The sequence below is a fragment of the Pituophis catenifer genome, unplaced genomic scaffold (genome assembly GCF_029215685.1).
Source record: "Pituophis catenifer annectens isolate HBS135680 unplaced genomic scaffold, rPitCat1.0.hap2 SCAF_1, whole genome shotgun sequence".
NCBI lineage: Eukaryota > Metazoa > Chordata > Lepidosauria > Squamata > Colubridae > Pituophis > Pituophis catenifer.
The window spans coordinates 82,452,011-82,477,148 of NW_027256881.1; the positions used below are offsets into that span (position 1 = coordinate 82,452,011).

The 25,138-nt window shown below is 35.4% G+C and overlaps 1 protein-coding gene across 1 annotated transcript; it reads right to left on the reverse strand.

The window, feature by feature from the left end:
- Window positions 1-703: 703 nt before the first annotated feature.
- On the reverse strand, window positions 704-23,171 carry PCMT1 (protein-L-isoaspartate (D-aspartate) O-methyltransferase). The gene is made up of 8 exons (XM_070932649.1): window positions 22,899-23,171; window positions 15,520-15,624; window positions 12,041-12,072; window positions 9,641-9,745; window positions 8,745-8,865; window positions 7,736-7,821; window positions 7,000-7,222; window positions 704-2,359 (listed from the first exon to the last, which is right to left on the reverse strand). Exons 1-7 carry the CDS (start codon window positions 23,143-23,145, stop codon window positions 7,043-7,045), a joined length of 876 nt encoding a protein of 291 aa, XP_070788750.1. The 5' UTR covers window positions 23,146-23,171; the 3' UTR covers window positions 704-2,359; window positions 7,000-7,042.
- Between the last annotated feature and the right edge of the window lie 1,967 nt (window positions 23,172-25,138).

Here is a 25,138-nt window from a genome sequence, read left to right on the forward strand (position 1 = left end):
AATACTTTGTCAAATTATGCTGCACTGTGCACCAATCTTTTTGCAGAATAGTAGGAAAATAAGGAATCATTACACACTGAAACACTGATTAAAACTATAACTCTTTTAAGTCAATTTAAAGCAGAAAAATAATATATAATGAAGACTGGCTTGCCTAAAAGTATCTTTTTCTATTTTCATATATAACACAAAAAATCTTAGTAGGTCTATATGTAATGGAGAGTCCATCCTCTTCTATTTTCTGATGCTTTATATGTGCCACTAATTGAAAGCTGAGGATTTATACACCAAAACATGAAGAGTTCTTACAGAAACAATAATGCCAGTATATTCATCTCCAGATTTCAACATTCTGCACAATGATTCATATTATCTGTAAAACAATTAGTTCTTTATTTCCCTCAAAGGTTTTTTTTTTTTGCTTTTTTATTTCTGAGTGGCCATAGCAGATTTCTTCCCAGAACTGTGTAACAACATGAACTGTTTTAAATTTAAAATCTTTATAATGCTTATACCTAGCTATTTCCCCAAACCTGCATTAGCTCATGTTTTATAAAGGCCATATGAAGTCATGATTTCAATAATTCAAGTAATATTTTAAAGCTGACTCCTCTATAATTATCAAATATTTATTTATTTAGAATTAATTTATTATATGCAGGAGTAGTTCTAGAAAATTAAATAATGGATGCTACACCCAAAGTATTTCAGGTTACTTTTTACTACCGTATATGTCTATAAATGTTACATGGCTTCATAAATTACAGTCATTGACAACAAATCAACTGTTAAACAACTATGGTAAATTAAATGTATGAAACTATTTATAGAAGGTAATTGGGTTATTTAAATAAAATATATCTTTGTCACTCTAATTGATGATAATGAAAATGAGGGAGAATACGTTTTTTTTATTCAGTTAGGGAAAGAGCAGAATTTGCATCTCTTTCAGAAGATTTGAGGTTAAGGTTTTTTTTAAAAAGGCTTCCTTTTTCTCAAAGTTATTCTAGTCAAATCCCAAATAAATTAATTTGTCCAAAGCAATACACTAAAATGGCTTCCCAATTAGATCAGCAGTGATATAGTATTAACATTTTGGTGTATTCACATAGTTTTCAAATGACTATGAAGATGGCTTAAACTTGAATTGCTTTTTAAAATCAGAATCATTGGGCTTGCCTTGTATGATAAGTGTGTATACTCATTTTTCACTTAACTTAATAGACAAAAATCTTCAGAAATTGTTATAGAAATGTGTAGGCTTATTCCTCAATGTAATTGACATTGCTATCATATGGATAACAGTTGAATATAAAACACACACTTCTATCCCAGTATCTATTAAAAGTTGGTGGGGTTGGATTATTTATTCTTTGTAATATTTGTAGATGTTTTCTGGGACATTGCAGAAACTCTGAAGCTGGTTGATCAGTACAGTTTTTCCAATGCAAGATGAGTACCCTGGAGGAAAACTTCTATATTGGGGAAAGTGAACTATTGATAGAAACATTTTAGTAACCTCTCAACTACCCAAGATATCTCTATTGAAAACATTATTTGCCACACCTTTTTGCTTTTGATTTTATTTGGCAAAGCAGCACTGTGAACTGTTCAATGATTAGGACATAACTTACACAGTAATTGTTATATTACACTCAGATACTTCAAGTCTGTAAATCAGCTAGAAATAATACTCAGCTATGAATTTCTTAGCTATGCTACAAGGAAAGGAAGGGAACTATGTTAGTTATGTCCATCCTGAACAGCAACATAAAATAAATGTTATCCTTGTTGATGCTTCCAAGTGTATATACATGTCTGATTTCCTGTATGAGAAGAAAAGCTGCTGATTGTATATGCTACATGCTAGTCTATAAATACCACGTTGATAGCTTTGAAGAAATTCATCTCATTTTAGTAGGATCTAGGAATCAGCTGAACACAAATCTTAAGTGTGCAGATAGCATAAGAAAGTGCAGGTAAGCAGTTTGATGAACAAGCACTGGAGCTGAAATGGTTAGAAAGTTTCCAAATTGAAAAATAAAAGGAGATAAATTGCAGATACATCTGCTTATCTGCAGACATATATCACTAACATATGAAATTAAGGGCATATTAAAACGAAACAATTTGCCCAGGTTTAATTTTTTTCCATCAGTCCATTATCAAACTCGCATTAAACCTCTACAAAATTAAAAAAAACAAAACAAAACCACTTTTCCATGCTGATAACAGTGTAACACGGTCCAAAACAAGCCGCAATGCTGTTGGTTTGGAAAAAGCTTTTAAGAATTGGAGATGAGCAGTCCACTGTTAACACTATGTTTGGATCAGATGTTGTAGCTTTTATATTTCATCCCTGCAAAATTGAAAGAAAAAATTTTAAGTCTAGTTTTCACATATATTTCTTAAAATTCAGCTCACTTTCAGATACTGCTGAAAACTTAAGATTCACATACCGAACCAAATGGTCAGCATCAACATAATAGTCACATTAAACAAAGCAAAATATGATTTTTAAATGAAATACTCCCTATCCCTTCATATACTTCATGGAAATGTCAGTAAAAATGCCATCAATTAAAAAAATTACGTGGCTACCTTTGTTTTTCTGAAGACATGAATGTTGTAGCTATCTGCAGACCATTTACAGTAGAGATTCACTTGCAACTATTACTCGATACCTGTGCAAAAGGCTGCATAATGGGAAATCTGAGTTCAAAATGTTATTGCAGAATTTTGATAAAAGTATTTCCCTCTAGAGAAACTGGATTTTGCCTACACAAATGAAAACTATTATAAGATGAATTAGATTTAATATGGAAAAGGATCAGAAAACAGTAAGAAAAAAGGTTATCCCTCTCCCATCATTTGTACTACTCCCCCAATATCTTAAATAACATTAAATAGGATTGGTTGTCAAATTATTCATTAACACGGCCCAGTGTTTCTGCTTTGAAAATGTTAGTTCTAATTGCAGCCCCTCTGATTTGAAATGTTACTTGCCCTCTGTTACAGACACCTTTATTGGCAGGACAACAGCTTCTAAGCATGGACAGTTACACTGCATATATTTCAATGATAAAATATTATGAAATGTGGAAAATGGCTTTCTTATTCAAATATAAAGTATCAAACCAGTTTAAGTAACAACTATATTACTGATAAGATTTTAAAGCAAGGATGTGCAGCTTCTATAATAAGAGAGATTAAATACCATTTACAATAAAAAATGGAATAGTGACCAAAAACTTGTACTTGATTTTGTACTACTGCTGCCTTTAAGACTTTTCAAAATATAAATTAAATATATGATTACACAGTTTAGACCCCAATACCAAATATATAAAACAGCCCACGGAAGCAATTGGTACAGAGAGGCGTGTTTGTGTGCATGTGCGCGCATAACTGATACATACACATATGCATACACACCCAATACATTCCACAATCCAAAATGCATATACTTGTAAGTACAGTAAATTTATGCAGACTAACACATGTAAAACCGAACCAAAGGAGATAATTGAATGGACATGAAAGATGAGAAAACAGAATCCTAAACTATTACTGTTTTACAAAAGATTGAAAAATCACGTCAACTTTTATCAATGAAGTGCAAGGATGCTGTCCATGCTTTTGCATGAGGTCTCAATCAATTTTGAAATATGCCCATTGCAGTACATATAGAACAAAATTATACTCAGTAGACAGATACTTATATTTGCTGCAGATTCCCTACCACCCACCTTCCAAGATTTTTTTCTCTTTCCCAAATTCACATAAACTAGGATCACAATTTTTTGAGTAGTTGACACCATTGGATAAGTACATATGATACTATAGATTGCCAAAATAAAAAGTTTTAAGTCTAACATTTTAAAAATACCTCTCCCTCAAAATATAAATCTCAACAATAATATAGATTTACGGCAATTTTCTCTTTAGAAATAATACTGAAAGTCAGTGGTCAAAATCTGCCACTGTCAAAAGGAATAGTCTGGGATAATATTGAAAATTCAAAGAAACAATAATACAAATTACATCTGAATCTACTCAGCAGTAAATCCCAAAGGGCTTAATCTAGAGTTTGTGATCTGTCAAATGAAAGGACTCTTTTATCCACTAGAAGCAATGGATCACTGACAAAAAGATACATCCTTTGCTGATCTTCTTCCCCAAAGCATCTTAATTCACTTGTGATTGTATTTTAGAAAAAAAATTCAGAAAGCATCAAATGCCCAAAGGAAAAATAAAACCTTTTCATAAGTGGGAACAAAGACTGCATCCAATACACTGAATCTGATAATACTCACTCCAAGGAAAATGAGTATAAAATTACAATTTTAATTTCTCAAAATTGCATAAGATTCTTTCCCAAGGACCCTTAAATTTCAGCTATGAATCAAAAGTTCTCATATGGCTAAAGTATAATTCATAGCCATTTATTATAAACACAGATGGAGGTGCAATGAAGAGAAAAGGGCAGCATAAATTATGTAATATGTGGAAATTCCAGATTCCAATTTTAGGACAAAAAGGAAAAAAGGCAGACAGGGATACATGCAACATAATGATGACGAATGCTATCACAGAAAAAACAACAAGGGGAAGATAAAACAAGAGCAGAATGAAGGATTATGAATTTGAGGTTGTAACTTGTAGTCATGATTCTGTACAAATTGGTTTTTTTTAGTCACCACATACTGTATGCATTAGTTTTAAGTTTTGCTTTGCACAAGCAATGTATAATTCAGAAGCTGAAAACAAGAAGATACATTTTATTTCAATTCTCTTTGCTGTGGTTCAATTAAAATGTTTAAAAGTTTATGCTGAATCTAATAAAAAAATGTATGTTTCAAGTTTGTGAAATTATTCCAAACTATTTGATGACTAATGAAATGTACCATCGAAGTGGGACAGGTAAAGGCAATCTTAACATCTGTGTGTTTTGGGCTACAATTATATTTTCATAGTATCTTCCCATGGCTTTTCTAGCTGGCCTTTTGGGAGATACAGCCCAGAACACCTGAATGTCATCAGCTTCCCTACCACAAACTAGAATATTAGAGAAATTAATATGTGGACTAATCCAAACCTAGTAGGTCTTCTGACAAAGCTTTGAGCTGATACATGGCAGGAAGTTTGTTACTGGAAATTAAGAGACAAGAAACAATCTACTAACCAGTTTACCCATGCCATAATGAAATACTTTCATGAAATATTATAGTAAAGCTAAGCTATTTTCTTCACTACCTTGGTTGATAGTTTTTTTCTTCCATAGTATAAACTGATATTCTGTAAAGAGATCTTCTTCTACTTGGTTGGTTTCCAAGTTCTTTAAACAATATTTGAATTAATGGATGGTGTAGTATTTTTATAATTCAATCATCTCCAGATGCTTATCTATAAACATTTCGGTACTTAACTTCAAACCTGGACTTTCTGTTAGTCTTCAACAGGCTAAAAGGCTTCTGGCTCAAGTTTTCATGAAAATGAGGTATCTCTATTGCATGACTCAGAAAAGCTTTAGTTAAGCCACTTTTATAATTCCATAAAATAAAGCAATAATTTTGTGTATAAGAGATTAGACAGCAATCTCCCATATAACTACTAGAGTGAAAGACATTTGCTCTCTTTTTTCCATATTTTCCCTTATTAGCTACTGTTCCAAGTTACAATAGAATATTTCAAAAATGTCTATTCCTGTCTAAGACCAGTCGTGATATTATAAGCAGATATGCAACTGAGAGCAGAAGGATGAATGAGAGCACCATCTGTTATCAGTACTTATTTATAACGAAGTGAAGCACTTGTGTTACCTAAAATAGATATATATAGACTTGCCCCCTTCCCCCACCATACAGAAAATTAATTATAGCAACAATAAGAAAAATATACTTGGAAGTAATTGGTTATGAAAATATATTAAGCAAATGCTAAGATTTGAAATAAATAATATCTTACAAGCCTGCACTAGATATAAAAGCATGGAAGGACCAATACACATCAATGAGGATGGAATGTAATACCATATTAGTCATCTTCCACTATTGTCAAAGGATTGTAGCTTCAAGCACAGGATATGGATATATTTTATGCATAGAATAATGATTAATTAGCTTCACAGAATTTAGATCTCTGAGTCATGTAAAATGTACTGTAGTACATTTAGTATTAACAATTGCTGTATTTGTAGTAAATTCAACTGCTACACATTTCAAGAATTCATTGAGCACAGGTGCTTTACAACTGGTAAAAAGTCAGTATTATATAATTTCTAGGCCAGTAACAAAGTGACATTGCTGGTTTACTTATTTATAAACTAATAACTGACAAGTGTTTAATGCTGACTATACTTATGTCTGCTTTGTATTACTGGATAATTAGCAAGCTTGGACAAATCATCTGAATTATTAAAAAAAAGTTAAAAAGGAAGAACAATCTGTCAGTTTGAAGAAGACCACACAATATTTAATCACACTTAAAAATTTTGATACATGCTAATATAAAGAATTTGGCTCAGCAGTTTTTATAAGCATAACATGCTTCTCTAAAACCATCTTAGTTGAAATTAGAATGTATCATTTCTGTTGTTTCCTCTAGATTTCTGAACTGTGTTTCATTTTTTAATGACTGGGAAATAAATTGAGTTCATTATTTTCTGAACCTACTGAGGTTATCAAAGTCCATTTTACATTTTATTCTCTCTGTTGAAATCAGACCTAAGAAGGAAAAAGAGCTTTAAATTTAGGGAATACCTTTAAGCAATGGATATTATTATTTAGCTTTTACTACACAATTTTAAAAAATAATAAATTATACTGAAATAACATGCAATCCATGCAATTTTTTTTTTACCTTTTAATGTTGCACATTAAAAAATCTGCATGGTTATGCAGCAATGCAAAACTTCCAATGCATAATCAAGCACAAAGCAGTAGTGACAACAAATGATGCAGTGGCAAGCTACCCTCTTAAGAATCAAGACTGTTTCACCTTGTATATGCAAGTATGTGGAAGAAGAAAGTCGAACTGAAAATCACTTCCACCTGGACCACTGCTTCTCCTTATCTGTTAAAGGCACATATATCACTCCCATCAGAGGTTTCATTTTGACACTGCCATCTTCTAGCTTATCATATTGTTCCAGCATCTGGTTTCCTCCAGCAGGCCCAACAGGTAATATTAACCTTCCACCAGGTTTTAATTGATCTATAAGCTACAAATTTAAAAAATATTATTAATACCACAATGTAAAGCAACAGTCTTGCAATATATAGAACTGAAAAACAATAATACCTACTGCAATAATTACTGTACTGAAAAATTGACTGAAATGGTTTTCAGACCTAATAAGATTAGAAGAACAATTCCCTTTCTATTCTTTACCCCATTATAGTTGAAATATAAATTTGGGGAAATTAAAAAGGAAATGAAGTAGGAAGCAACTTGTAGAACCTTCATCTTATTCATGAACCTATATAAAAATGAATGGAATTTCAGCTGGGGCCGCTAAAAGCTCTTTAAAACTCAAACATATTATAGCCTCAAATTCCAGGAACATGATTTAATAAGCTTAGTATATCTAATTAAACTTCCATCTCTGCAATATATTTATGCTATTAAGAAATCAATTAAAACATATTTAAATCATGTGTAAGCAAATTCTTAACCCTCTTTACTTAAGAGATTTGGTGCAAAGTACACCTATCTCACATACATTCATACTTACTGCTTGTGGTACAACAGGTGCAGCAGCTCCAACATGAATAGCATCATATGGAGCTTCTTCTGGATATCCCAATCTTCCATCCCCCACTGAAAGAAAAATAGGACAAAGAATTTAATATCATTGGTCAAAGCACTAAATTTCTACTTAAATAGTTAAACATTTTTATGGAATATCAAAATTAGTTGACATGAAACTTCAAATGTAGTAAGAAAAATAGCCATTTAATTTTTGATAGTATTAGCAACTACAATTCATAGTGCAAATGATTAAGGTTGGAGAATAGCATAGTATAAATATTTCTAACATAATGCACGATTATGTTACATGGATAAATTTCATAAATAAATACAACTTACAATCTATAACTGCAGTCCTAGTCTGTTTTGGTTCACATTACCAGAAGGAATAAACAACCTTTTTAAATCTTTGTGAAAAAGAGAGATTTCAAGTGCTCTGGGAGATATGTCAGATTTGGAGGCCACAGAAGTTCATAATGATTGTTTGCTAATAGTTCGTTTCGAAAAAATGCTGTTTAACTCCACAATCTTTGAGATATCATCTGCTTTGACCAGTCTATGGTAAAGAACAGGGTCCCATTGTTTAAATAGTGTCATTTGGGAAAACATAGTTTTCTTTTTGTTGCTATGTCTGACTTAAATTTCCTGCAAAATTCAGATGGCCCCAAGCATTTAAAACTAGTTGTTCCCCTTCTCCCTTAGTCAGGATGTGTTATTTTCACTGATTATTCTGGCTGTCTTCGGTTTGTGTAATTGCCTTGTGTGATCATTTTTTGCTTTTTTTGAAAAAAATTATTAACATTCCTATGTTTCGGGGTTTTTTTTATCTGTATGCCATCCTGAATCTTTTTGATCAAGCAGTTATATAAATTTAGTTGATTAAAAAAACAAAGAACAAGAGAATGTAATCTAATTTATTAACACAAAATTTAAATGCTACACTATGCAATATAATCTGTATTTATTTCATTGTAATATTTTCTAGTACTTACCAATTAGTTTCACTCTTCCTGAAGACAGCAATAAAGGGTCATCCTTTTTGACGTTATTTATTGAGTCATCAACTAATTCTTTGATATGATCAATTCCTACAACTTGTCCTTTGGCACCAACCTGAAACAAAATCAAAAGGATTATTATTCATACAGGTAAAATATGTTGCCAGTTACATATATCCTTGCCAACTTTCTTTGCCCCCACACAGATGCTACTGAAACGATGTAATAAGGGTACCAATTGGCTTCCATCGATAAAAGAAACAGTTCTTATATTTTTACTAGAAAACAAACAGAAGACTAGGTAGAATTAAACATTTGAAATTATTACTAAAAATAAATGTTGCTAGTTGTACTTTCCAAGTCTAGAGATTACTGTCATAGGAGACGAACAGATGTTGCATGCCTCACAATGCACAGCATCCCAAATGCCTGCCTGATTTCTAGTTCTGAAATGTTTTGAATGAGACACTAGATACTACTTTAGTGTATAAATTACTTGGAATTTCTTACTATTCTTACTATTTATTTTTTAAGATTTTTCCCTTTCAAAATAGTGTAAACTATTAGGTGAGATTAACTTTTGAAAGTTAACCAATTTCGTTGTATACATGATGTACAATGACAATAAAGGCTATACTATTTGATTAGTTGGTTTTAGCTATTCCAGTTTTATGCATTTTCTTGAAGGAAATATTTTGTAGACCACATAACTTGGGTACAGCTAGTCAGAGTGCAAAAACACTTTATGCGTATAAAGGAATATTCTTAATTTAAAAAACTAAACCCTTGTAATCGTTTCCTAAAGTACTCTAAAAATTAAAACAGAGTAATTACTCTGTTGTTTAACAAAAGCAAAACATTTCATTTATTTGATAAAATAAATTTCTCACCATCCGGGCAAAGCATGAAGTAAGAATACCACTTCCAGATCCTACATCAAGGGCTTTGGCTCCTTCATGTAACTGTTCATATAGTAGTTCTAGAGCATATGCATGCTAACCAAAAAGAATAAAAAAACCTTATTTTACTTTGATTCTACCCACCATTAAATCAGTTTTTATAAAGATTTAAACATATTTTTAAATCCTAAAAAGAAAACAGTATTTAAACTGAAACAGACAGATGGATACCTCAAATATCATCATAGTTTTTACATTAAAATTTCAAGGCAAATTAATAAAATTCATTAAGTAAATGCAATTTAAAAATATATCAAATATAAGATCAGGGCTTAACTACTACATCTGAAATGGGTAATCTGAATACCCAACAGTTTATCAACTGAAAGAAAAGAGTACTTCTAAAATTCCCTTCCCCCTTTCCATCTAGAGCTACCCAATTTTAATCCATAAAGTAAAGGTAAAGGTTCCCCTCACACATATGTGCTAGTCATTCCCGACTCTAGGGGGCGGTGCTCATCTCTGTTTCCAAGCCAAAGAGCCAGTGCTGTCCAAAGACGTCTCCGTGGTCATGTGGCCGGCATGACTAAACGCCAAAGGTGCATGGAATACCGTTACCTTCCCACCAAAGGTGGTCCCTATTTTTCTACTTGCATTTTTTACGTGCTTTCGAACTGCTAGGTTGGCAAATGAGTACCATGGTACCATTTCATCCATAAGCTTGCAAAATACCAATGCCAAATGAACCTAGACCTAGAAAAAATGTTCTAAAGAAAGCTTAAAACACAAAAACCATCAATAAAGCATATTTCCAGAAGATAACCTTATAGTGCAAGGCAAGGCAAGGCAGCCAGGTAGCCAAGGGGGAGGCATTACCTCACTGCCCAGCAGGCAGATCACCCTGGCCAGCAGAAGTGTAAGATGCAGAGGCTTTGTGGTTCAGCACCTTCCCTTTCTAATAGAGCTCCTTCCTTTGTTCAGGGCAGTATACAAACTTCTTTGTGTGGGGTAGAAATGTACAGCATGTGCAGAACCCTCTTGACTGGCAGCAGGCTAACACTACTGAAGTGGAGTAGGCCTAAAAAGGAGCCTGACAACCAGGGAGGTGAGAAGACAACCAGCTGGGGGTTGCAGCAGCAGCAGCATACAGTGGTCTCTTCATCTGGACCATGCTGTGTAGGGCAGCCAAAAGGAAAGTGAAGGGGGGGGGGATAGGCAGATGAAGGGAGCTGAAGTAGATAGTTTGTGCAGGGCAGGAGAATGTGATCACAGGATGCTGTGACAATCGTAAATGCAGGCTGGTCACCAGGTGCCTGAATGTTTATTTATTTATTTATTGTTTATTGGTTCGATTTATATGCCGCCCTTGTCCTGAGACTCAGGGCGGCTTACAATGCATTAAGCAATAGCCTTCATACTTTTGTATATACCTGCTTAGTAGGGCTTTCGGACCCCCCTAAGCGGTGTTCTTTTTTATACAAAGTCAGTTTATTGCCCCCCCTCATTTTACCTACCTCGAAAGGATGGAAGGCTGAGTCAACCTTGAGCCTGGCGAGATTTGAACTTGCAGTAATTGCAGGCAGCTGGTGCTACTTAACAGCACTTTAGTCTGCTGCGCCACCAAGGCTCTTGCCTTGGTGTTGATCATGTAACCATAGGAATGCTACAAAATATACAAAAGTATGAAGGCTATTGCTTAACGCATTGTAAACCGCCCTGAGTCTCCGGAGAAGGGCGGCATATAAATCAAATTAAAAAAAAAAAAAGTACTAGTGAAATGTTAAAAGATATTTTTCTAGGCTATATTTTTGTCAATCTGTTTCACTCATGTAATTTTACAAGTAGTTTCAAATGACGTCTTCTATTTTTCTCATTTAATGTATTCCTACAGCTTTTTCTATTTTCTTTTTATTAAACAATAGAAAATTTGTTGAGGAATTATGTAATAACTGCACAATCCCTTTGGATGGTATCAATAGATGCTGTCCGCTTTGAAGCACCCAAGATCTTTTTAATTTTAGGTAATTAAGATGTGAATAAAGAACAGAATGACATAATGAAAAAGAAGTAGGCAGGTTACAGAAGAAGACACACTCCTCTAACTACATTTGTAAAGGCTTTCCAAACCAGGACAAAGAATATGCTATTCTGGAAATGGGTTGATTTGTGCTGAAATGAATAGATCTGTGGAATTTAGAGGATTAACACATACATTGCATTCCAATATTAAATGAATCCTCTCTCATAACATGAGACTTCTGTAACAATAAATTATTAATCTTTGAGGTTAACATAAGACCTTCATTACTTTAAAACCAATACATTGGCAATTAAAATGAGCATGCAAGATTTAAAGTATGGAATTGCAGTAGTTAGAAACCTAAGACTTACCATGTGTGGAGCACTGATTGTTGCTTGAAATCCTACAAGGCAAAGAACATTTTCTGAGTAATATCAAACATATTCAAGTAAATAGATTCAGCTAGCAGATGTGTTTCAGCCAGCTAACATATAACTAAATGAGTAAGAAAGAAAGAACAAACAAGTATCATTGGAGAACATGATCTCGAATTGGGAAATGTACTGATATTTCTTGTGCTAAATATTCATAAAGTATCAGAATCAAATTCAATTCCTAGTGACTTCATGTACATGAACATGTTGATATTCTTGGCAACTGCATCCTTTCCCTTACATTCTTTTTCAACTTTCTAAAATGAAAAATTATGTAACACTATTTCCATAGCTGTTATTTTCATTTCATCTTGTCTTATATCTATTTGATTACCATCAGATTTTAATTATTTATTTAAACGTATTCACAATGTCCACTTCAGCATACTTGTATTTTTAGCAATTGTATTATTTATTAGAAATTGCCTCAAGAAAAAATATCAAGACCTTTTTTCAACTAAACCTTTTGAATTGATTTAATAACAATTTTAGCTATTATTTTCACTAAAATAATATTTTAGCACAATTTTCCTAAGAATCCAGGCTGCTGAAAAGAAATTCTAGCATTGATATTTATAAAAAAATAATGTGCTTTCTACAGCAAAGAGCCAGCAACATTCAGAAAAAATATCAAACTCTGTAAAAAATAATAATTAACTGACTTGAAATGTAAACTAGCAGAAGTTTGAAATCAAAGACAGAAGCAGCTTCAACTTTTCTGGATGGAACAGTTAATTAATTCTGAGGCCATTTGTTAGCATTTTCCAATTATTTAAAATTAAAATAACTATATTTGCATCTATTCTTAGGCTTTTATTACAAACTATATCAAAATAATACATACATCATTACACAAATTATTATTACACAAATGATTATGTAACTGGATAGTAACTGATGCATCAATTATGCATTTTGTCATTTGTTAAACATCATGATGTGTTGTCATTTACCCTCACCTGTCACCCCATTGAAAGCTTATGTTTGTAGCATTAAAGAAATTTAAATTATGTATAAACTATCTACCACTACCAAATGCCAATACTAATAAAAGTTCATTTATATATTGGATTTATACATTTTATACACACACACAAACAGTCAAAATGCGGTTTGTTTGACTTAGTGTAATATATGAATATTGGGGTACTATGGCCCACCCAACTTTTGACTTTTTTTAAAAGACATAACTTTTTTTTTTAAAGTGAAAAGTTGGCTGGGCCATAGTATCCCAATATTCATATATTACTAAGCCAAACAAATCACATTTTGACTTAATACAATGTATGACTCCAGGCCAGGGGTGAAATGCTCCTGGTTCGGACCGGATCGCCTGATCTGGTAGTGATGGCAGCGGGTGGTTCGGAGAACCGGTAGCAAAAATCCCTGCCCCCCCCCATGCCCAGCTGAGCCCCGCGATCATCAGAGGCTTTTTTTTTTAAAGCATTTTTTCTACAACCTCTTCAGCCAAAAAAATGCTTTTAAAAGTAAAAAACAAAAAGCCTCTGATGATCGTATGGCTCAGCTGGGATCGTCAGAGGTTTTTAAAAGCATTTTTCTACAACCTCTTCGGCTGAAGAGATCGTAGAAAAAATGCTTTTAAAAGCCTCTGACGATCCCAGCTGAGTTGCCTGATCTTCAGAGGCTTTTAAAAGCATTTTTTTTACAACCTCTTCGGCTGAAGAGGTTGTAGAAAAAATGTTTTTAAAAGAAAAAAAAGCCTCTGACGATCAGGCAACTCAGCTGGGATCGTCAGAGGCTTTTAAAAGCATTTTTTTACAACCTCTTCAGCCGAAGAGGTTGTAGAAAAAATGGTTTTAAAAGTTTAAAAAAAAATTAGCCACGCCCACTCAGTCACATTACCCCACCACCACCAAGCCACGCCCACAGAACAGTAACAAATTTTACATTTCATCACTGCTCCAGGCATAGGCTTGTTGAATAATTCAAAGAAACAATTGCAATGAAGGAATGCAATCACTATTCTAATTCATACAGCAAAAACAGTTTATACCTCCGTTTAATCACTTTTCCATGATATATGTTCTTGGTGTTATGAAAAAAATCTTTCTGTAACTATTCTACTGTTCCCGTTTTGTGCAACAAAGGATTTGTCCAATACGACCTGATTTTGAAGAAGCAATCATCTTAAAATATTTTAAAATCTGTAAGTTTCTGGTTCTGTATGAGAAGGCACTAATTTTTGTTTCTTAATTTAAAAAAAAACCTCCATATATAGCCTCTGAAGTCTCCTTCAGAGACTTCAATGGAGAATATGAGTATGGGAAAAGGCTTTTCCTAAGGTATGCTGGTCAAGCCCATTACGAACATTATAAAGTTCACTGAACCAACCACTGTCTTGTCTTGACAGTTTTGCTCCTGAACTAGGTCCTGAATATTGAGAAAGTTTTTTCCTTTTGTTTCAGTATTGCAAACCCAAGCTGAAACCATACATTTTTGTTGGGAATATAAATATCTTCAAATTATTATCAAATTATAACTTTTATCATAATTAAAAAGTGATTATTAAAGAGAAGGTAGCGCTAGAGAATAATTATACTAACTATACTGATTTCCCAACTGCTTCATTTGTACATTGGGCAAGTACTATAAACCATAGTTACCACTATGTGGTAGCTTTATACCACACAGCTTTATATACACTAAATCAAAACCAAACAAATTACATTATAGCTAAGTGCAATACATTAATCCAGTCCATTTTTCATCCCTTAGTTTCAAAAGATGAATACCCAAGAACAAAGATTTTGCATCACAAAGAAATCAATATATAGGAATAAATGTGGGAGAGGTTTCTGATAAGTATTAGATTATGAATTTATTTTTCCAGCTTTTTGCTTCCAACAGCGACAGACAAAACATTCATGAATGAAAAAAAAATTCACAAGCAGAACATGAAGATAATGATTTGCTATATGTTCCACACATTCAGAAATATTCAGGGAGTTGGACTAGAAGACCTCCAACTCTGTAATTCTGTTCTATTCTATATTCTATATTGCCTCAGAACAGAGACTGAATTTGATCATTGTGACTAAATGCCATTGACAAATCTAGCATCTCATATAATTTTTATAACCATCTGGAAGCATGAATTCTAAATAATTAATTTGGGGGCTGGAAAAATGATTTCCAGTACTATCTGGAAAATACATTTCAGCACTTCTACAGTATAATATTAATTTCCACACATTTCTATTATGTTCCGTAGTTGTTTTTCCGCATTACTAATTTCTTGTAGTAAATACAGTATATTCTCTTATTTTAGCTTTTTTTGCACTTTTTCTAAAACCATGATACATTTTTGAAGCATACAGAAAGCAGACTCAGATTCAGAATCTTTAAGAAAATCAAACATTTAGATAGTTAATCTGACAGACTATATGTGGTTATACCTATTGACTGAGGTGAATCCATATATGGGTTGCATTTTGCATAATGGCTTCGGTCTGTTGTAAGCATTACTTCAAATACTTTATCCGATTTGATTATTCCGTTTTCTGAAAAAAGAAGATTTTAGTCAAAATGTAATTATATTAATGCTATTAAAATTGCAGCTTCATTCAAAGTTTATATACTATATGAAATGCTAAAATATATTTACACATACATTTATTCTTATAAAGCCTCTGGTGGATTTTAGGCAAATTACATTTTTATAATCATAGCCCTTGAAAATATAGCTAGCAGAAAATCTATTGATTATTTTTAAATCAATTTATGTGCAAAATAGAGAAAAGAAACTTCTGGTGTTTTGAAACTAATTTTTATAAAATAATCATGAATCAAGAAGAACCTTTGAGTTTGTGCCACTGTAGTAAACTACCTATTTTTTAAACACCAACATGTGTTGGTGTGCATACTGTACATACACACATATATATATATATATATATATATTTCACATTCAAATATTTCAAAATCAGTTCACAAATGACATCAACATTTATGAATATGGGAGGATTTTTCATCAGGTTCGCCTGATTCGCCAGTTGTGTCCCTTTCTGGATCGGGATTCCCTACACACAGTCACTCATGCCCTCGTCACTTCCCGCCTGGACTACTGTAACGCTCTCTACATGGGGCTCCCCTTGAGGAGCACCCGGAGGCTTCCAACTGGCACAGAGTGCGGCCGCGCGGGTGGTTATGGGAGCAACATGGCGCTCCCGTGCGACACCTCTCCTGCGCGAGCTGCACTGGCTCCCGGTGGTCTTCCGGGTGCGCTTCAAAGTTTTGGTCACCACCTTTAGAGCGCTCCATGGCTTAGGACCCGATTATTTACGGGACCGCCTACTACCACAAGCAGCCTCCCACCGGCCGGTACGCTCTCATAGAGAGGGGCTCCTCCGGGTGCCGTCAGCTAAACAATGTCGACTGGCGGCCCCCAGGGGGAGGGCCTTCTATGTGGGGGCATCCACTATCTGGAACGAGCTCCCCCCAGAGGTACGGAGAATCCCGGATCTGCGCACTTTCCGCCATGCTCTTAAACCTCTTCTATTCCAGCAAGCCGGCCTGGCCTAATTTTCTCCCCTATTTTAAAATTCTTTTAAATTAAAATTTTAATCTGTTTTAAATTATTGGGATTTTTAATTGTCTCGGGCTAAATTATTTAATCTGGTTTTAATTATGTTTTTTAACTTTTGTATCTATGTATTTTATTTTGTGCCTGTTCACCGCCCTGAGTCCTTCGGGAGTAGGGCGGTATATAAATCTAATAAAACAAACATAAAACAAACAAACATGAATTAAAGTACAAAAGAGAGAGAAATCAACATTCCTCCTACAAGACTAGGGAGGAGGGGAGCTCAGCTGGCTGGCTTCTTCCTTTGCTCTAATTTGCTCTTATTCTGGAATGAGGAAAAATAATATGGTCAAAACACATGAGGCCCTCAGACTTCTCTGAGAAGTTACTGTTTTCATTGCTGTTGTCAATCTGCCATTGATATTTGAAGGCCTCACATTGACAGAAACCCAGTATGATTTGCAGCTGCTTTCAGAGCAACACAGAGCAGAAGAGTTGGTGAAATGTTTTTCCGGTCTATGGCTTCATTTGTTCTTTGGAATCAGAGTGTCTGGCCTCTGAACAATGTATGATTTAGAGGAACAATGCCTGCCAGTTTTTCAACCTGCAGCTTTATTTGTTCTTTAAGGCATTTTAATAAATCTTCCTAGTTTTAACTCTTTGCTTTTGATCTAATGACTTTTATTTAGAAGTTTGCTGCTAGATTTCTGCAGCAGCATTACAATTTATTATTATTAAATTTATTTGCCACCCATCTTGTGGTTCCAGCTGACTCTGAGCAGCTGTGCGATAAAATATACAAATATACAAATAACTATAAATACAAAAACAGATGTTACAAAAATGAAAACAAACTAAAAAAATGGTTGATTCTAGCTTCTTAAACTGTCTATAATGCCTGCCCCCATTGTACCAGAATAACATTCTGATACAGTACATTCCATTTGCTAGCATAGTCTATTCTATTTTGATGCCCATTTGATTTCCTTGTTCTTGTTTTCTCCATATGTTCAGCTTTTCTGTTCAGCCTCCAGAATGTTTCAGTCTGCATTCTATTGCCCTCAGATTCTGAGAGCTGCAAATGACACAGACACAGCTGCAACTCAAAAAACAAAAAACAAAAATGATTTTATTAAGCAAACAAAATTCAAATACATAGAATAATAATGAAATGAAATAAATACATTAAGGAGAAAAAAATGCAAATAAATAATGTTGCTTTTACATACACCGATATAATATATATATATACGAAAACACATATTATTATTAATATCAAGCCAAGTAAATCTAATCTGTTATCACTGTTTTTTCAGTTTAGAAAAAGCAAAGAACAGCAAAGAATATGTTTCCAAAGAACAGCTGCTTTCATAAGCTGAGTGGCGATATAAATCAAATACATAAATGGCTCATTATCTCATTACAACATTCACTAAAAAAATGTCAACAGCATTCCCATTGAAGAAGATATACGGCAACTGATATAATTTATATTCTGTACTACAGAAGAAAAAATCAAATTATGTTGGTGTCTATCTAACTCAATTGTTGATATGAAACATTTTCCAGTTGCTACCCATCATTACTTTTTGGGAAATTTATAAAAATTCCAGATATAGTTGCAACATGAGGTGGTCTTTAAAATATGTTTGTGGCTATGTACAATAGCTATGCATGTCTTATTTAGAAAATACATCTTCATATTTGTTCCAGTGATTTGCCTCTTGAATTGGCTCCCACATTTAAGATTGATAAAAGTTTGCTTCTCCCTATAAACTATAGACCCATATTATTTAGGAAATAATGATTTCTCCAACATTTAAAACATAAGATGGTGTATATTGAAATTAAGTTTATAGTTATTTACTATAATACATGTCAGAGAACTTTTGCTATCTAGTCTTTACAGCTACTATGATAAGGAATGAAATGGAGAACTTTTGCCTGTAAAGAATATGGACTATATGAATATGAACTGAGCTATGGTCTGTCTTCTACAAATAATATTTGTTTCATATCTCACACAAGGACTCAGATTTCACTGAGTCTGAAGTTATGCCATTGGTTTCTTGGTACAATAGCAGCCATGTACAACATAAACTGCTCAGGAGAGAAAAAACAGAACGTTGATAAACATTAAAAACTACTCAAGGAAAGGAAAGCATTAAGCTTCTCCTTAAAATAATTAATTTATTATACCAATTTTATATTAATGCTGCAACGATTATAGCTATGTAACATATGATCCACATTACAGTACTGTTCTTTACTTTTAGTAGAACTTCCAACCCATTGTTATTACTATGAGTTTGGTACTTTGTACCAAAGGATTATTTAGGTTTGTTTTAATAAACATTCCTAAGCTTTTGTGAGATGTAAATAGGTAAGAGGAGTTAAAAAAATATTTTATGTAATGATTATCAGTTCCTAAAAAATATCTCAAGTCGTTTGCCTACGTATTTATAGTATAAGAACTTCCAAGATTTATATGATTACTACCAATATGTTCAAAATTAATAGAGTCCATAACCTTTAAATCTATATACTACTAAAACTTTTGTATTTGTAACATTTAACTGGGCAAAATGGTACACTGTAGGGCAAGACTTCTTGAACTAAGATACCTCAAACTGCTTACATCCAAAATCCTGAACCTAGAACCTCTGACTCTGATGGAATTGAAATTTGGTACATTTTATTTGGTAAATAAAAAAATTACAACATAAAATTATCATTAAACATTTTATGACATAATGCAAAATATCATAAAAATTTCTTGTGGTCAACTCCTGATGTTTGATTGTGCTATACAATTCAACATTGGCTATTTTCAAGGCAGATGCCTCTCTAAATATCTTCCTGAATTTTGAAGGACTTTTCCAATGAAGGCAGTACATTAGAAGCTCTATTTTTATTGAAGGTATTAAGGAATCTGGTAAGAAAATATATCTGAAACAATAATCCAGTTGATCATAGGGTGTCTATATATTTAAAGTACTTAAATCAGTTTTAAAAAGATGACAATGCCATTGAGAATCTGCAAAATAGCATTACTACTCTTGCAAACTTACAGACCACTAGAAGTGTGGGTTTATAAAATTCAAACCATTATCATGCTAGAGTCTGATCCAAGAACCTTACGTATTTATAGATGGTTCTCGACATAAGGCCATTTATTTGGTGATCATTCAAAGTTACAGAAGCAATGAACAAACTTATGACCCATAATCAAAGTTACAGCCACTGCAGTGCGCCCCCATGGTCACGTGATCAAAATTTGGGTGATTGGTAGAATGCCCACACCTACAATCACAAGAGTGCTGCAATTCCCATCACCCATCTCCCCTATTATCTCTGCCCTTTTGGCTACTGTGCATTCTGCTTTGCAGGTGGCAAGTAGCCCCAGAGCTACAGTGTACCCAAAAGCCATCTTGACTATATCCATAGTTCAGAACTGGCCAGGGATTGCAAGAAAAGGATCCAGCAGAACTGTTTCAAACTAGGATCTGGTTTTGCTACCTGCTTTTTCCTGTGCCTTTGAGTTCCTCTTCCCAACCCTCATTTGTCTATTGGGTTTTTCAAGGATAAAAGTAGTAGCATCCCCACTTCCCCAACCATATGGTTAGTCTACATCTGCAGACTTTAGGTTGCCCTCTTAAAAAAACCTGCTGCCAAAGGAAGATCCAAAGAAATGAGGCAAACTAAACTGGAATCAGAGTTCCACATCCTTCGGACATACACACATGTACACACAGCCATACAATCCTCCAATTTGGAAGAAAGACCTCAAAGAGGGTTCAAGTGATGGGCTCCTCACAGTCAATGAATGTGTGACTGGGGCTTGATAGCAAGACAAATGCAGCCTCCCATAGACCAACATTGCCACTATCTCCCAATCCAAGGGCAAAGTACCCATCCCTAAAAGGTCATGTTCAGGTTTGAACTGAACTCCTGCATCATGCTTCCCAGGGCAAATTCTTTTCGTGCTGCAAAGAAAAAGTAAAAGGCAGCAATGGCTCAGCTTCTCCAATTAACACTGGTTACATATGGCTTCCTGAGCCACCATACACACCCCGAGTTTTTCCATTGGGTGAAACCATTTTTGGCTTCCCCACTGCCTAACATTCTTACTTGCACTGCTCTGCTGGGTGGGGCGCAGGATGGTGAGGGCAACCAATCGGCTGGGGTGGCTATGCAGCTCTGGAGCTGCTTGTTGCCCCACAAGAACAGTCAAAAGGGCAGGGATGGGGGGAAGATAAAAAGATAGGGGGAATTGGAGGCAGTTCCTTACCTTACTGAAGCTCAGAATGGTTTGGATTGGGGTGAGTCCTCAGCTAATGACTGGTAAAATTTGCTTAACAACAGCAACGAAGATTGTGGTTGCTAAGCAATGTGGTCAAGTGATTTCTCATTGCATTTAGAAATGCAATCGCATTGTTTAATGACCAACATTTTGGTCCCAATTGGGGTCATAAGTCGAGGACTACAAATACTTCACTAGATACTGAAGCAAATATTAAGCTCAATTTAGCAACTGCAAACCCCATTAATACCAGAAAGAGCTTTTAGCTTTTTATTCCTGCAGCACCAAGGGGAAAAGTAAAAAATAAAATAATACCCACTACTACTTCTGTATTGTGAAAAATGCAGATATTTGAATATAAAGTATCATAGCCTTTCCCAACTTCAAAAGACAGGGAGTGAGATCTAGAAGGTTACATATGTTAGAAAGTAAAATATTTATATTTGACTAGTAACATAGGGCTTTTAAATTATTTCTATACTGGGCCAAGAAACAATGAATAGCCCAAAGTTTCTATGACTAAGACTTCCCCAGTGCTAGTCCCAAACCTGAAGCACTATACTGCATAAACCTTAAGTCCACTATACTCTTTTTTTAAAAATTAAGAAATGGGATAAAATATAATACACAAATCATTTCCTCCTATTCTTGCCATTACTTGCCTGCATTTCTACCCTATTCATTTACAATATCTTCACAAATGAGACAGTACAACCAGATTGGAAGCCAAATGAAGAGAGCAAACTAGATTTGTTGTAAATGATATTTTTCCATTTTATGAAAAAGGATGCATATTATTACGCCAAATTTATTTGTACTGAATATCCCACTGAATGGAAGGGCCAGAATCTTAATTGGCAACATAAACTTCAATGTTTCATAAAGAATTACACCAAAACACTATTTATTCAAGGCAGATCTGGAAGGCCAGGAACTTTATATGTGCACCTTCCGATGACCCTCTCTCTCTCTCTGAAAAATGCCCTGAACAATAAGGAAGTTCACAGAACTCCCAGATAAAATTATATTATAGTTGTATTACCTATTCTGTTTAGCTCTTCTTATTATAGGACAACGTGCAACATGTTTATTCCCAACAAGCTGGCAGCTCAAGCCAACGAAGTTCATTAAAATAACTGATAAGACTCACTCTAAGAGACGAAACGTTGCATAATAAGCAAGTGACAGAAGAGACAGGCCAACTGCCAGGCTTTCCGAAAAGCACTTTTTTTCCTCCTTACTCGGCAACCTGACGGACTAGAAACTTAAATCTGCCTAAAGAGATACCACCAGGAACCCTTCCGTTTTTAAGAGGCACGCATTAACAAGCGGACCAGAGTTCAGGAAACTACGTATGCGCAGCCTTCACCGCCCATGCAGCCCTAAAGATCCCTAGACCTGTATATAGAAAGAAGAGCCGAACGCCCGGCGAAGAAGAAATCCCACGAGAGGAGCAAAGAAAGCAAGGCTTGTGGGGAGGCAGGCTCCGGGAGCTACTCCCACCGCCGGGCCTGGCAGCGAAGCTATGCGGACACTGCCCTCAAAACAGGCTTTCCCCGCAGCAAGAGACACGCCCGACTAGCAAGCGAGTACAGCGAGTACAATTGCTCCTGCCATCCTCGCCCCGCAAAGAAGCCGCGAGCGGGAAAGTTCACCCCGCCCCCCACCCCCCGCTTTAAGTCTCCAGAGGTCGCCGAGTGACAGTTGGCTTTTTTCTCTTCCTCTCCCCCCGCCGCCGCGCGCGCCCCCCACCCCCAACCCCAGCGCGCGACGCGGAGGGCCAACAGGAATCCTAGCGGTCACTCCCTAGCAACGGTCGGGAGCTAAGGGTGGGTGGGTGAGTGCATGCCTGCGTCGGGTTTCAAGAATGGGCAGCACGCGCCCTGGCCCCTCCCTCTGCCTCCTCCCACTCCTTTCTTTCTTCCCCCGAGCCGGGCGCGCACACATACTGCGGAGGTTGTGGATGAGCTCCGAGTGGCTCGCGCCTCCAGACTTCCAGGCCATGGTTAGACAGACTCTGCGGAGCAGGTAGAGAGCCGCCTTCAGTGCCGCGACTGCGCACAGGAGTTTCCCCAGGAAGGACACAACCTCCAGCGCCGACACAGGCGCCGCCTCCTCCCCTCCCGCAGCAGCGGCTGCTGCTGCGCGTCCGCCGGAGGGAGGGACTGCTCCCCCGCCTCCTGGCGCCCTCGACATTCTGAACGGCCGCTGCCGCCGCCGGGCAACCGCGACCGGTATGCGCAAGCGCAGTTAACCGAATAAAGGGGACACTGGCGACCCAGTGAGGGAGGGGCTAGAGGTGCTTACTGAGGAGGAGGAGGAGGAGGAGGAGGATGATAAAGGTGGGGTCGTCGTAGGGAGGAAGATGTCTCCTTTAAACGGAAGCATGTGACTGACAATTCTATATATAACTAAACAGCAGCTTGGGATGCGAGGTGGAGTTTACAAAAAAGATTTTCAAACACTTGAAATAGGGTGATGCTAAATTAAACACTGCTTGTAGGCATATACACAGCCATGTGCGTCTTATGTGTGCACTAAAGCAGTGCACCTGCTTTGTATAAATAGTGCGCTGTGTTCACACTATGCAGTCTTGGATCAGTGTGTTGTGTGGACTTCACCAGTGTGTTAGTGGATGGCTCAAAGTGGGCAAAACACAGGCAATTGGAATACATGTGTCAGCTGAACATGGATTGTGTAAAACACCAAAGAAATGCTTTACAAGCATCTCATGGCAGGATCATAGCTGCTTCTCAAATTAATGTTGACCCAGGCATTTTTTTCCTCAGAATTATCACCTTTCCCACTCTCTTGTATTTCTTGCATCTCCACTTACATAATATAAAGATTGAGTGAAAAATAATGACTCCGATGTTGTCAATTGCCATGAAAGGTAGTAATGACATGTTAGAAATGCTGAAATATTATTTTATTTTGGTTGTTGGGAAATAGTTTTGAAAAAATGTTGGGTTGCTATTGTTTGTGAAATGGAAGGCTGTGACAGGTACTCAAGCACACTTTAAGCAATGTGCCATGACTGAATTTGTCAGTGCTGAAGAAGTCCCTTCAATTGAAATTCACTGCTGAAAGCAGCTTCTTTATGGTGGTGATTATATTGCCATAAGTATAATTATTGCTAGGCCAAAAATATAAATATGGTGAACCAGAAAGAGCTGATTTGTATGATCAGAAATGAAGTGAATGATGCAATAACATCATCAAGCTGCTGAACTGATTCAGGGCAATTAAATCACTTAACGGGAGATGCTGTCAATGCTGGTATTTCACAGGAATATGTGAGACACAGTATTCTTCAATATCAGCAGTACAGTTGTGTTCACAGTGACAAAATATTCTTACTGACAATGACAAACTGCTTTATTATGTCATTTTGTGATTTTCAAACATTTTGTACATTTTTCTGTGTTATCCAAGTACTCATATATTTGTTTTTTAAAAGGGTCTTGTTAGGAGGGCTATATCATTAATTTTGGAGGATGACTTGCTTTTAAATACTTCAAAATAGTCTTATGTCTTTCATTAGTAAATATTTAAAATTTCTATGTAAGTCCCTCCACCACAGTATGTATATTATATTCTAATGAGATACAAGTAACAAATCTAGTATTAATGTTTGCCATGCCATGGAAATTAAATATGTATTGTCTGATGAAATTAATTTCATATTACTTGTCACTTTAAATAAACAAAAATAAACACATTATGCAGTATTATTGTTCTTATTGGAGTTCTAATAAAAAAAATCTCTAGTATTTCAATCCTGTGTATATTTTCTTGAAAATGGCACCAATTAGCAAAATTGATTTAGTTAACCAGTAGGCCTGTTTGCCATGATAGTGAAGCTCCACAGAATCATTCACCGAAAGCTTGTTTAATTCTGTAGTGATTAGAATTTTACAAAATGCATTGTAGAGCAATTTTATAAACTTAATTTTTGAATAAAAATATTTTAAAGCAGTCATTGATATATGCTTGGTATTCTGAAGTTTCCAGATTTAATATTGGTGGTTCAATGAGCTGAGTAAGTGCAACCTGAGACATTGGAAAGCCACTGTCACTCAGGCAATATGAAGAAATAAAATGTAATGTCATTTAACTACCAACCCACTCCAGATGCCAGTCATTAAGTCTCAATCTAGTTCCAAGGGAATGTTGCAGTGAAAGGGAG

What these genes read in the sequence shown, in the direction of transcription:
- PCMT1 (XM_070932649.1), bottom strand. Translation starts at nt 23,145, where the DNA reads ATGTCGAGGGCGCCAGGAGGCGGGGGAGCAGTCCCTCCCTCCGGCGGA. An exon ending in CAATCAGTGCTCCACACATG is followed by an intron (nt 9,746 to 12,040) that starts GTAAGTCTTAGG and finishes CTTTTTGGTTAG; the next exon opens with CATGCATATGCTCTAGAACT. An exon ending in AGGAAGAGTGAAACTAATTG is followed by an intron (nt 7,822 to 8,744) that starts GTAAGTACTAGA and finishes TTTTTCTTTCAG; the next exon opens with TGGGGGATGGAAGATTGGGA.